Here is a 14,331-nt window from a genome sequence, read left to right on the forward strand (position 1 = left end):
CCCAATAGAACTGGAGATACACAGCAGATAAATTATTTGTTTTGGTGGACCAATGTAGTTTGATGCCGGAATATGGATGGTTTCAGGTTTTTCCAGAAAACAGATTTCTGTTTAATGGAAGAGTTCTCTGAAATTTGAAAACTTCCATGTTCCTACAGCAGTTTGTCTTGTTCAATAAAAGATATATTTCAGTTCATCTACTTGAACCCAGTGCAGAATGTACAGTTCCAGTTTTTTAACCATGATTAAGAGACTAGGAGCTGGTTACATATATAGGGGCTTCCTCCACAATCTGATACACCTTTTCTTCCTATCTCTCCCCCCCCCCTTTTTTTATTAGCCATGAACTTTGGCTAATTGCCAGACTAAGTGTTTTATCGCACACTCTCTACTGCCCACTTACAGATGTTCACGCGTCCTTTAGACAGCAACATCTGCCTCCAGCACACCTCTTGCTCCTTCCTCTCATTTTTCCATTGCAAAATAGACCCCTTTTAATCCGTCATTTTTTAAAATGGAATGTGCCAGCATTTCCTGCGCTGTGCAGGGAAAGCGGAACGATATAAATGGCCCCTGAATGGGCCACGCGGTTGTTGCTGCTTCCTCTTTCTCTCCATGTGTAAAGAGACCATCGCTATTGTGTGAAAGCAACAGGAGGCTATAGCAATGGTAGGAAACGTGAAAATCCACCCATATGATGATGCCCTACATGAGAAACACATAATTGCTGTGGGGCCTCCAATCAGGATTAGATCACAGGGAGGGGGTTAACCTTTCCTGCCCTCCCCTGGCTATGGTCCAGTAAAAATGGCCACTTCCTGAAGCTGCTGCTTCCCCATTAAGGACGTTGCTGTTGGTGTCAATGGCTGCTTCCCCTTCAGGCAAATAGGACTGGGAAGAGGGGGTTGGGGAATATTTTTGTTGTGACCATGTTGTGTGTTGGGAGAAATGGTTAAATTGTCCCCCACCATGTGCTCTAGTCCCAATCAAGCCACCATGGCTGCTCTTTTAAAAAGTCAAACAGCTTAATGAAATGCAATTGCACATTTCACAGATTGGCTAGTTTTACCCTAATTTTCACCAGGTCGCCTCTTAAACTGGTCTCGCAAACCCGCATTAAACGCTGGTTTCAAGCTTTGGTTAAGGTGAGAACCCTTGTTAGCATTAACCATGGTTAGTGTAAGCATAGACAGAGATGCGGTTTGCACATAATGCTAAATCAAAAATCCAGACGTAGGCCCTTTCTACACTTTCCGGGAGGGAGGGGGAGGATCTCTGGATTTTCTGGTTCCAAGATCCTCCCCCTAGGTCCACACGCCCATGCCATGTCCAGGGACGGTGTGGGTGCCATTTGGGTTTTTTTGAAGCAGCAGGTCTGGTCGCGCAAGAGCGAGGCCCCGCTCCATCAAAAATGTGAGTAGTTTAAAAAAATGCCCCCCAAACCCCTTCCCTACCATCCCAGGGGTAGCAAAATTGCTGCCACCCCATTCCCGGATGGGCAGGGAGCTGTGTGGCATGGCTCTGTGCCCATTTCTGATGCCGCACTTACTCTCAAGTAAGTGCGGCACCAGGCAGTATGGCCGCCCACACCTCCTGCGGTCTCAGGATGGTCCCGAGACTGCAGAAAGAGTCAGGTTTTCCCAGGCTTTCTTTATCCCTGGGAAAACCTGTGCCCATCCACCACTGACCCTGGGAGTCTCTGTGCATCATATGGATGCACAGGGACTAAGCCATGACCAGCCCGGACTATCGGGCTGGTGTAGACATGACCTTAATCATCCAGTATGAGCAGTGTATGCATGAGTAGCACTCTTCTTTTCATGTGAGAAAGTTAACATACCAGATTCCAACACTTAAACGTAGCTTCTTGTGACATACAGACTGGGAACTATAGTTACATGCTTGCAAACAAGCCCAGATTCATAAAGAAACTTTAAACCCTGGTTTAAGACTGGACTCTGATCCTGGCTTGTTTGCAAGTACTTAACTATAGTTCCAGATTTGTACGTCACAGGAAGATGTTGTTAAATACAGGATCCTGTCTCGTTGTGCTACTTATGCAATGGGACGCACAGGTGACAAGAAACTGACTCTGTGTGGGTGCACATCCTTCATGTATATCCTGGCCTTAGAAACAAAGGTTTTTGGATTAGCGTTAAGTGTGAATGTAGCAATAATGTTGAAACATGGATAAGGTAAATCAAGGGAAGGGCAGATGAATTTTGCAATACAGGAAGACTGGCAGAGCTATATATATATCAGACCTTTGTTCTCTTTTGTGCTTACTGCTCAGAAAAGCTATTTATGCTTTCACATTTTATTTAACTTACTGAAGGCTACATCATGTGCCCATTTCCTTGAAATTCTACAAAACAACACATTTGGAGATGGAAAAGTGAAGGGAATGTTTCTTTACCAGTTTTTAACATAAAAAGTTTGCTAAGAGCCAGTTTACACATGGGGACCACTTTAAGTTACTCTGCATAGTGACCGTTTGTATGCAGCAGATCTTTTTGGAAATTGGGCCATTTTCCCCTGCATTTGTCATGTGACTATATATGGTGTCATTGAGAAAGTTGCTCAGTTTGCATGTGCACATGGAAGTTATAATATTTACTTTGATCCTGATACTTGTGGCCATGTTAAGAGATTTATTTATTTTTACTAGAACATGAGCTGGGTTCTCTAGTGATAAGGTGAGAAGGAAGCTCCCAAATGAATTTTATGTAGCAAAAACAATCTGGAAAGCAAAATGATTAGTGAAGAAACAAATCCCAGTGTATTTTGAGCCAATTGGTTCTTTACCAAGGGAATCATAGAATAGTAGAGTTGGAAGGGACCTATGAGGCCATCGAGTCCAACCCCCTGCTCAATGCAGGAATCCACCCTAAAGCATACCTGACAGATGGTTGTCCAGCTGCCTCTTGAATGCCTCTGGTGTGGGAGAGCCCGCAACCTCCCTAGGTAACTGGTTCCGTTGTTGTACTGCTCTAACAGTCAGGAAGTTTTTCCTGATGTCCAGACGGAATCTGGCTTCCTGTTAAACATAGGAGCTAAGATACAGGAGGGGATCTTCATAGAGGTCAATGGAACTTTTTTCCTTCCCCGCTTGCTTTTGACCAAGTATATATGCACCATCAGGCACTTGGCATTATCAGCTATAAGAGTCCCTTAGTTAGATCTCACTGGCTCGTTCCACCCCAGGGTGGCATATAGAGGCAGTTCCTGCACATAGGTAATAACTTCCGTCATATTGGGCCCAACAAATGTTACAGAATCCCCGGGGTTTGGGTTGGGTGACATATGAAAATGGGGGAAGATGGAGTATGAACTTATGCTTGGAACAAAGAGGTATAGGACAGAGAAACCAAGGAAACAAAACTACTTTTTGTATCTTGTTCCTGATTCTTGTTCCTAAGGAGGACACAGCAAGCAAGGATGCAAACAAACTTTTTCTTTGTTCACCTTATAGTTTCTTACCATTTCTGATTCCTTTCTTTCCTCTTTCCATTTTCCCTTCCTTCCATCCTTCTTTTTTTTGAGACTGTCCAGGTACACACCCCTGAAAAATAAATTTCAGAAGGAACTGCAGTTATTAGGGGACCAGAAAGCTTTTAAACTTAAAACAACCACCAACTTAAAAGAATATGTCTAGAATATGCTCAGAACATCCAGCTACTATACACTTATTTTCTGTCCACTGAAATGAAAATGCTCCCAGTTGGAATCCGTTGAATCCAAAATGATTGCAGTTATAGAGTACAATTTGAAAAGTGTTGAGCATGCTATAAAGTCCTCCTGAAATCAATAGGACTTAAGTTTGGCATTAAAGTCCAAGTGATTTTGATGGGACTTAAGTGCACCTAATTTTTTCCCATGGCCTCCTAGGGTTCAATTTAACAATTTCTGGTCTCCAATAGCCATCATTCATTTTCAGGCCAGCATAGGGCGCTTTCTAAAAGTTCTATCATTTCATCCAAAAACATTTTCAGGAAACATTCAAGTTAAGAGACCAGCCAATTCCTTTCCATTCCTCTTTCATCTCTACTCTTTTTTTTCTGGCCAATTCATTCAGTTGACTTATTTGTTAGGCATTTTACAGATAAAATCACTCAAATTTGTTCTGATATGGGTTTTATGTTGTCTTCAATGCAAATAAAGTATATTCCCAGAGTCCAATATAGAGGCCTGTGTTTAAATGAATGTCAGGTTTTGCAACATGATGATGTTGATAGAGTAGTTGGAAGAGAGTGGTTCACAATCTGCTTGCTTGCTCATTGTGGCTTATTGTATCTAGATGGGATGAGATCACTTACTGGAGGAATGGGACAATTAATGCTTCATTGAAGTAAAGTCTGGTACAAGATATCCTTGAGAAGAGGCTTAGGATAACTCCTATCATGGCCTCTTGGGTCTCTTCCCCTTCCTGCCCACTGGAACACCCCTCTTTGGAGAGGCAGCCAACACGGTTCTCTCTGCATCAGGTGCAAGTGATCCAGGGAGAGGGTCGGATCTGTGATTCCCCTTCCAAGGTCATCACTGTCTCCAACCTCAGAAGGATTTTATTAGCAATCCTAGGGTCCCTGCGGTGCTCCCCCAGGGACCCCAGGATTGCTCTCTAATTCAGTCTTGTAACTAACCCAACAAAACTTACTGGTCTGCTTTTTTTTCCTTTTTTCTTTTTCCGAGCCTGTCAAGATGCTAGTAGCCTATGTTTCCATGCTGGTCATGGAGGAAAGGAAGTCCCCTTCTCTCTGCAGCCAGCATAAAAAATTACTAGCCCCTTACCAGGCTTTTAAAAATGTTTTCTACCAAGTGGACAACTGGAGCAGGAATGCCATTCCCCACGCCCACCGCTAGCCCACTGCTAGTTGTGGAAAAAGAGCCTTTTCACCCTCTGCAGCTAGCCGGAAATCAAGCCGGCTGGTGGAGGGATGGAGAAACCTGTCCCTTTTTCTGCTAGCCCTCTCACTGGCCTGCATGGAATTCCATGCATTTGCCTACATGGAATTCCTCGTTGCCTGTGGTGACCAGGCATATTTCCATTGCAAGGCTGCATTAATCCTTCAGATAATCATTTAAAGCCCTTTAATATATTTTTTATGTCAGCATACATTTAGGAATGGAAAGTTTAAGGAATTCAAATTTTAAAACACTGGTCTGTTCCAAGGTGTTAAATATGTGGTTTGAAGAAAGTTTCCTCATTGCCCTTGGATTCTGAGCAATAATGGGGCAACACCTGTAGCTGTACTTTGTATTGAGATTCGAGATGGAACAAATGTACAGAGGACCCAAGTTCTTCATTTTATTGGCTTTATTTTTAGTATGGCTCTGGTTGTGATAGCTGGGATGGTGGCAGTTGTTATAGCGAGTGCAGCTTCTAGGTCATAAGGAGAAACGTTGTCCAAATTATCAGTGGGTATGACAAGGGATTCATGAGGAAATGTTAAGGTTTTGAACCATCGAGGCTTGAATTGAATAATCAAGCTTCAAGCGTTTATATTGAAGGCTTGTGTGTGTGTTTTTTGCCAGTGGCGTCTACAGCAGCCTTTTTATAGCATTGTAAGTTGGTAGGTTTTAATTAATGATGTACACGAGAAGATTACATGCGGCATTCCAGTGTGTGGCAGGCATGATTACCACTTGATACACCTAGACAGGGTGGCAGACTCTCTAATTAATAGAGGCTCCCGTCTGTTCACCAGGGGCCTACAATTCAGATCTTAGTATTCCCTATGGAGCCTTGACTTGGAGACATGGGATATAGGAAGCCAAATTAATGAAGCTAATTGTCTGGTTATTTGTCATGGCAGATGGGAGAAGGATATTACCTGGGGATAATCCTTGTGTTGTTATTGCAAGAAATACTAATTTGCCGAGAGTACAGTTTTCTGTTCGGGGCTGCTGCCATGAGATAATGAAAGACATGAAATAAGTGGTAAGATGATGTTTTTCCTAAAGAAAACACAACTAAACGTCTGCTTGTGTTGGAAATATGTAGGCTTTAACCAAAGTATACAGGCCCACTGAAAGAGAATGCAAATTGATCAACTGAATCTGGTAAAACACAAGCTATTTCTTTTATCTGTTTTCACAAAAAGCAAAGGCAAGTGTGTTGCCCAAAGGAATATGGCAAAAGAAAATGATCAAAATCCATATCACAATAATTACCTTTATTAGGTCAACTCAAAGGTCACAAAAGACTGTGCAAGCTTCCAAGTTCTCCAGAACTCATCATAATGCAAGATGGTAAACAAAGCAAAAGGGAGGGGGGTGTTGCCGATGTCCAAGCCATGGAATTCCTCATGAATTTAGTGACAGTCTGAAGATGGAAAGTGGAAAGAGGATGCAGAGATTCAAATTATGCCAGTGCCTGTAAAGTTCTGCTATTGCCCCACATTAGCTTGTAGCCATCTGTTTCTGGGATGTATCCTCAGATTTGTTGGGGTTGATGGTCTTGATGTCTCTTACTCAAGTTGTTGAGTTTATACTCCTGTTTCGTATTGGATGTAGACTTGTACCAGTGCAAGAGGTGTCCTTGGTCCTGTTCATGCTGATAGGATTATATTTAGCATCCAGTCCTGCTTTAGCATTCTCATCCCAGTTTGTGTTTGAACCACGCTGGTATAACTGCCCAGAGAGCTTCAGCTATAGAGCGGTATAGAAATGTAATGCATAATAATAGATAATATAGTTGTCTGGTTCTAGATTCACCAGAGCAGCATTTTAGTGTAATGCCACAATACTGAACTGAAACAACAATCAATTCATTTGTTGTCCTGCAGAGTGGACCATAAGTTTAGCATATTAAAATGAATCAAAAGTATTTAATTGCTTTGGATGTCCAAAGTTCTCTGCTAGTTCAATCTCTCTCTCTCTCTCTCTGTGTGTGTGTGTGTAGATGGATGATTAATATTTTGTACAATGTACTGTAGTAAACTCCAAATAAGCTTTCAGACATATTTCCTATATGAAAGGAATAAAGCAACACAACTGTAGATGAGTTTTTAAAGAAAACTAAACTAAAAGAAATGAATATAAGCCTAATCTGTACCAAGCAGGATATCTTTCATACCGCTTTCATAGTGCAATATCCTGCTTGGTGTAGATTAGGCCATGGTGGACTCAAAACTAGACAAGAGTTTCACTCTCTGAATTATTATTTTTATATTTGTTTGTGTTTCAGTTCAGCATATGATACCAAAACAAGACAGAAGGTGGCAGTCAAAAAGCTTTCAAGACCTTTCCAGTCCCTTATTCATGCCAGAAGGACGTACCGGGAGCTTAGATTACTCAAACATATGAAACATGAAAACGTGAGTGAAGTGATTGTGCTTTGTAGATCTTTAATGTAAAGCTTGCGATTCATCTTTCATTTCATTTTATTAAACTGCTCATCAGAAAATTGAAAGTACATATAAGGACCACTTGTTCTGTGCCATGCCAAGATTGATTAGCACTGTGCCAAACTTTTCAATATATTTATTTTCGTCCGTTCATTGTTGGGAAGTGGTGAAAAGAAATTGCCATGGAAATTTTGGGAAGGCGTGGGAATTTCGAAGACATTTCTCAGTGTGCACGGAGTGTCTATATGGGTTAAAAGCCCTGCAGTGGCTGTGCCGTGGTGCAGCGCTGGTTATACAATGCAGCAGCCACCATGGATGTTTCCTGTGAAGCTGCACAGCAGCAAAGTTGGGACCTTACTCCAACTTTTCCTGCTGGAGTGAGGTTAGTACGGCTGTTCTGCTGTCTGTCCGGGGCATTCCCGGGTGGAAGGCAACATCCCATTGGTTGCTGAAAGCTGGGGAGGAGGTGGGCCTGGTGAAGTGAATAGCCGCCAGAAAGCCCACGCTGCCTTCTGCATCGGGATTACCCAATGCCACCGCACAGCAGCAAAAGCGTGTGGGTTTAAAAAAGGGAAAAAGCAGCAGCAGGGGTAAACCTGTGCCATCAAGGTAGCCCCCAGGGCTTCAGGGCTTACCTTACTATAGGTGACTGAGAGGTTTGTGTGTGCTTTTTCTTGTACGACCACCCTGCATTCTGTCCTTGCAGCCTCCTCAGCTGCTTGAGTTTCTTGGAAGGTCCTCTAGAGCAGCCTTCCTCAACCTGGGGCGCTCCAGATGTGTTGGACTGCATCTCCCAGAATGCCCCAGCCAGGCTGGGGCATTCTGGGAGTTGTAGTCCAACACATCTGGAGCGTCCCAGGTTGAGGAAGGTTGCTCTAGAGGGCTTAGTCTGGACTTCCTTACTTGGGGCTTTCCAATGCAGCTGCCCATTGAGGACCTGAAAGTTGAGAGAGGCATTTTGGGGTTTGCTTTGTTGTTATTAAAAATCCGATGATGATGATGATGATGTTGAGCAAGAAGGACAACAACAACAACAGCAGCAACTTTTAGGCCCTCGGCAGGCAGCCATACTGGAAAGCCTCAAGGCATGAAGTCCAAGCAGTTCAAGCATCCATAGAGTTGCAAGGACAGCACAGGGTGGGGTGGATGGGTGGAATGGTGAAAGAAAGAGCACACAGATCCCTCGGCCACCTCCTTACAGTAACATAAGCACTGAAGTCCTGCACCCTGAGAAATTTCTCTGGAATTCTCAAGATCCTCACGGAAGAGGCAGAAAAACAACTGGTTCCTCCACAGCGAAACAAGGAGGTAGCGAAAGGGCAGGTGGGGTCGATGACTAGTATTGATGACACATTTAAAAGATTTTGCTCCAAAACAAAGATAATCATAAAACTGAGTTACCATTTTGGAACACATTGAAATTATTATTGTTGTTGTTGTTGTTATTATTATTATTTTGGTGTGGATTCCTTTAGCTAAAAAGGGCTGGGTTTGCTTTCTGTGCACAAGGTCAGTTTAGACATAGTCGTCCTGAAGAGTACATAACAGGACTAGGCAAGGGGTGTGGTGTCCTACAGTCTCTCCTATCTTACCATATTTTCATGCTTCCTCTTTTTCAGCAAACCACAATTTGCTATTCTGTTCAAAATAGAAGAATTATGATTATAGGTTTCCTGCACATTGGATTAGAAGGGACGATAAAACATAATTTGAGCGGTGAGCCTGCTGTAAAAGTGTGCTCGCCATGTTTTGATTAGATGTAAAATCCTCTCTCCTAGACTGAGCCCAGGGGAATCCATTTATATGTGTTTACAGCAAACCTGTGAACAGTACTGATTGGCTAGAAATTGATGTCATCCCTAATTCACCTCTACCTCCTCTGAAGCAGGGGTGTGTTCTGTTTTCTGGGTTTTGTTTTGTTTTACATTTTATAACTTGATTCTCTGTGTTGGTTTGTTTCTAAGGAAAATTCATCTAGTTTAATAAATATACATGCATCATTTTTAAAATATAAGAGCAGACAGGATAGAGGGAAGGGGAGGGCAGGCTACTGAATCACCATTCAGTGTGCAGGCACTGCACCTGTGAAGTGCATTGCGAAGGTGGGCCTGAGATGAGATGCAAGGGAAAGCAAATCCTAATCTGTTTATATGTTTGCGCCCTTTGGGGGCCTAGATCCCATCACAGAGTAAGACACAGTCGGTTTCATTGGGCTTAAGAATAACTGACCCTAGGTTGGACTGCCATTGTCTTCATTCTAGGAAATTGTAGGTACAGTTAGTGAAAATGCTGCATTGCCTCGTACATTTCTCTAGGTAAAATGGAAATTCCTCTTTTCTGTTTCAGGTTATAGGATTACTAGATGTTTTTACACCTGCAGCATCAATAGAAAATTTTAATGAAGTGTAAGTAAAGTTCACCATAAAAATTGACAGTTGGCAAGCAACTAAGATAAACGCTTGTAGGTACAATCCAGTCAATGTTAATGCACATTTAAGTCCCATTGATTGCAGTGCAACAGTTAGGCATGTGCTTAACTTTCTTCTATTGGAATCAGTAAGACCTTAAAGTACTTTATTCTGGATGCATCCTATCCAATATTCATAACTGGAACAAATAATATGGTTTCCTAGGATCAAGGCATTTGAAATGGGCTTTGGACAGGCATTGGTATTATAATTTCCCATCCGTTTCATGTCATGAATATGGTGCAATATGGCTTTCTTTTGTTTCTATTATCCTTTTTTTAATTTCTCTTGTTGGTTCAAACTTACAAAGACGTGGTGCAAATGTTTTATCAACTACAAGGTATTTAAAAACTATTAAGATGCTGTAGGAATCTAACTGGAGGAAGAAGGTGATTTTTGCATGAATATAAATAGACTCCTGAAAATATCAGTTGTCTGCTGATGTGAGCCTCAGAGCAGAGTCCTCCATTTCTTCAATGGACAGACTTTTCCCCAAGGAGTGAACTACCCTCAGGTTGTAGGTGTCATTTCCTCCATCAGGTATACTGAAGCTCAGTCTGGGGAAGGTACATTATATATTTTTAATGGTTAGTATGAACCTGCGCTGTGGTGCCAAAGGTTTCCTTCTACAATGGAAAGAGTCTTCCCCCCGGTGAAAGGAATTAAATGGAATTCACTACCACAGGGTGTAGTGATGGCCCCCTATTTGGATGGCTTTAAAAGGGGGTTGGATAAATTCCTGGAGGGGAAGGCTATCAATGGATACTAGCCCTGATGGTTAGTATCCAAGGCAGTAAGCCTGTGTGTAGCAGTTGCTGGGGAGCATGGGTAGGAGGATGCTATTGCACCATGTCCTGGTTGTGGGTCTCTGTTCAACAACTGGTTGGCCACTGTGTGAACAGAGTGCTGGACTAGATGGACCCTTGGTCTGATCCAGCATGGCTCTTCTTATGTTTCCTCAGAGGAAGGGGATCTTTGGATTTATTTATTTATTTCTATACTGCCCAATAGCTGAAGCTCTCTGAGCGGTTTAAAAAAAAAAGTAAACTGTGCTTACAGAATCCTTGTGTTGAGCCACTGTGTCAATTCAGTTTTAACTAGTGGCTGGAACTCTGAATCATGCTAGGAGAGGGGCCATAGCTCAATGTGATAGAGTACGTGCTTTGCATGCAGTAAGTCCCAAGTTCTATCCCTGGCTTCTCCAGATAGGCCAAGAAAAGAATCCTGCCTAAAACCCTTGAGAGGCAATGACAATCAATGTCGACAACACTGAGCTAGATGGACCAAAGGTCTGACTCAGTATAAGGCAGCTTCTTAAGTTTCTAGTCCTCACTGATTCCATCCTCACCAAGATATGTACCAGCTAGTTACAAAATAAAAAAAATCACTAAATGATAGAGTGAAAATTAATTTAAAAAAAAACAATAAAAGCTGCAGTCATATGCTCACTTATCTGGGAGCACGTCCCACTGAATTCAGTGGGGCTTACTTCTTAGTAGACATGTATACAATTTTGCTATAAATGTTTTCTGTAAACCACAGATAAACCTCTTTCATATTTACAGGTATCTTGTCACAAATTTAATGGGTGCTGACCTGAATAATATCGTGAAGTGCCAGAAATTGACAGACGACCATATACAATTTCTTATATATCAGTTACTTCGGGGACTTAAGGTAAAACCTATTAAGATGGGAGTTTTTTAAAGGAGGATGTAAAATGATGTGTTAGATGGTTTCAATGAAGCTGGAATCCCTCTCTCTTTGCTTTTTTTTTTTTTTAATCCTCCTTGGGCTGTCATTCAGTTAAAGAAACTAAGTTGATTGAGCACATTAATTTTAGTTGATTTATCAGTTCATTATTGAATTAAATCTGCACATATTTGCAGATTTTTAAAATATCTCTGAAGAAAAAAGGCATAAAAGTTCACACGTCATGCTAAGCCATCCTGAGAATAAGCCACCATGGGCTGGTTGTTCGCTTGCCAATCCAACAGATGATCAGGCACTCTGCGGCTTTCCATGGCTTGTTTCCCCATCCGGTCCTCCCACCAACTGCCAGCATGTATCCCACACACCTTTGCAGCAGAACACCTTGTCTCTTTGGTCCCTAGGTCAGCACACCTTCTGCAATCGGTCTGCTGGAAATCCCAGATAGAATTAATTTTCCAACTCCTTATGAACTTGGTAACATGTTGACAAACTTGCACAAGAGCACTTGTCTTCTGTTCAGGCCACATACCAATATCCGCCCCCTTGTCAATGTCCTTGACAATTTCATACTCCACTTCCAGCTGAACACTGTTTTTTTCTCTCTAAAGGCTGCTTCACATGCTACTAGCTGTCAGATATACAGATGGGTTACAGAGCACTGATAGGAATTGCTAAATTTATTTACACACATAAAGCATTATGCACATTTCAAGGCAGAGAAGGGAGTGAGGGGAATTGGTAAAGATGTACAAATTTCAGGGCAGTGCAGGGTAGTGGGATGGGTAAATACATGCAAATTTCAGTCATGTAAACCAGATCAGTATCTATTCTTTGTCTCAATCAACCTTGAGCATAGTATGTATCTATCTTCTCCAGCCTGATGCGCTTTAATATTTTGGACTTCAGTTTTCATCAGCCAGCCAGCTTGGGCACTAGTCAAGAATGCAAGGAGTTGTTATGCAAAACTTCAAAGGCTGGGAAAGGCTGATTATATAAGGCAATTTATAAACAAAAACAACATTGACCTTTGTGTTGAACAGAATGTATATGTATCCTACAGTGGGCATCTTGGAAGGGGTATTCCCTGCTTCACTCACACACAGGAGAGAATGCCATTATTATGACGTTGCCTGTCATCATCCTATATTAAAAATATTACTTCTATTAAAAATAACAGCAACATTTTAATCTCTAGTTAATCTTTTTAGTTCATCACAATGTTGTCATTGATCTAAACAACAAAGAGTCTTGTGGCACCTTAAAGTCTAACAAATTTATTATGGCATAAGCTTTTGTACGATACAGACCTCTTCCTCAGAGGCATGAGGTGTTATCCTGAGTTACAGATATATTATCTATACACACATGACTGGGGTAGTAAGTAGCTGTAAACAGCAAGGTTAGAGAGAAATGAAATGCATGAAGTACAGATAGCAGTGATTATCTTCTTAACAGTGACCATTCACAAGAATAGTTGTCGGTGATAACTCAGACATCCTGGCATTGGTAAGCTAATCAACACACCAGAATGTCTGTATTATCACCAACAACTATTTTTGTGAATGGGCACTGTTAGTAACATAATCATCACTGTCTGCACCTTCTGCGTTTCTTTTCCCTCCAAACTCATTGTTCATAATCCCTGCTACCACAAGTGGACTGTACAACACAAAAGCTTATGCCATAATAAATGTGTTTGTCTTTAAGGTACCACAAGTCTCTTAATCGTTTTTCCTGCAAGAGACTAACGCAGCTGCCCTTATGTTGCAGCTCTGTTTAGTGCACACACATCAGTGGTGTGTAATCAAAACGAATGTATAAGTGGGGTTTGTACGTGTCTCAATAACTGCCGCATTTGTTTTAATGGACTGTTTGCTGTTGTAAGATAGGGGAAAATAATTGTAAAGAAGGCCTGAGCACTGGTGTCATAGGGACAAAAGCTAGTGTTCTGACCCTTGCTTCTGTCCTTCCAGATCAGTGAAGGGAGAAGTCAGCCGTATACAGTTATGATAGCGAAAATGAATGATTATTTTCCCCTGAAGCTTCTCCAAACTTGTGGAAAGCTGTGAGCTCTGGCTGTATAGTAAACTGAGCATTATTATAGCAGGATTCACACATCACACTAACCAATGATGGGTGACAAGCTATGCAAACAACCTACTGTTTATGCAAACATCATACTGTGCTCCCATCAGACAATCAAGCAAACAAGCTACACAGAGTAGTTTATTTCATACACCCTTGCCCCTCCTCATCCTGTAGTCCTCCCACACAGGTGGGAAGGTATCCCAGCTTCTTTGAGGTGGGAATAGAAGAGCAGATGGCAGTGACATTTTTGGCCATTCTTGTCGAACACCTTTGTAGGCAATCTCTGTAACCCATGCTGCGCGGCAGACAACACACTAAACCACTATAGGTAAAGACTGTGAATTCTCAGGGTAGCTTATTTGGGAGAAATAACCCACCATGAGGGCGGGGAGGGAAAACATCCCACAAACCCAATATAGGTTGTTCTGGAAAATAAACCATCATGGGTTAGCATGTTGTGTGAACCCAGTCTATATATACTGTCAGCCACTGCCATTCAGAAAACTAGGGATTTGGGGGTTTGGTAATGCCCTCCCTACCATGTAGCCAAAATTTACAGATGACTAAGGGCATGTCTACTCTATCCATTTATCCTGGGGTCAGCTCAGGGTTGTCCCTGTGCGTCCAAATGATACACAGCTGATCCCGGGGTCACCCGTGGACAACCTCTCACTTTCCCTGGGATAAAATGGACAGCAGTTATCCCAATTTTTCCT

The 14,331-nt window shown here is 42.1% G+C and overlaps 1 protein-coding gene across 1 annotated transcript in view; it reads left to right on the forward strand.

Annotated features, from left to right (window-relative positions):
* Positions 1 to 14,331, forward strand: part of MAPK11 (mitogen-activated protein kinase 11) — a 55,906-nt gene that overhangs the window by 18,800 nt on the left and 22,775 nt on the right. The window contains exons 2-4 of the mRNA XM_063134084.1: positions 7,187 to 7,316; positions 9,693 to 9,751; positions 11,380 to 11,491. Coding sequence (XP_062990154.1) covers positions 7,187 to 7,316; positions 9,693 to 9,751; positions 11,380 to 11,491 — 301 coding nt within the window. The remainder of the gene's footprint in view (positions 1 to 7,186; positions 7,317 to 9,692; positions 9,752 to 11,379; positions 11,492 to 14,331) is intronic.

Source organism: Elgaria multicarinata, chromosome 9 (assembly GCF_023053635.1).
Source record: "Elgaria multicarinata webbii isolate HBS135686 ecotype San Diego chromosome 9, rElgMul1.1.pri, whole genome shotgun sequence".
Lineage (NCBI taxonomy): Eukaryota > Metazoa > Chordata > Lepidosauria > Squamata > Anguidae > Elgaria > Elgaria multicarinata.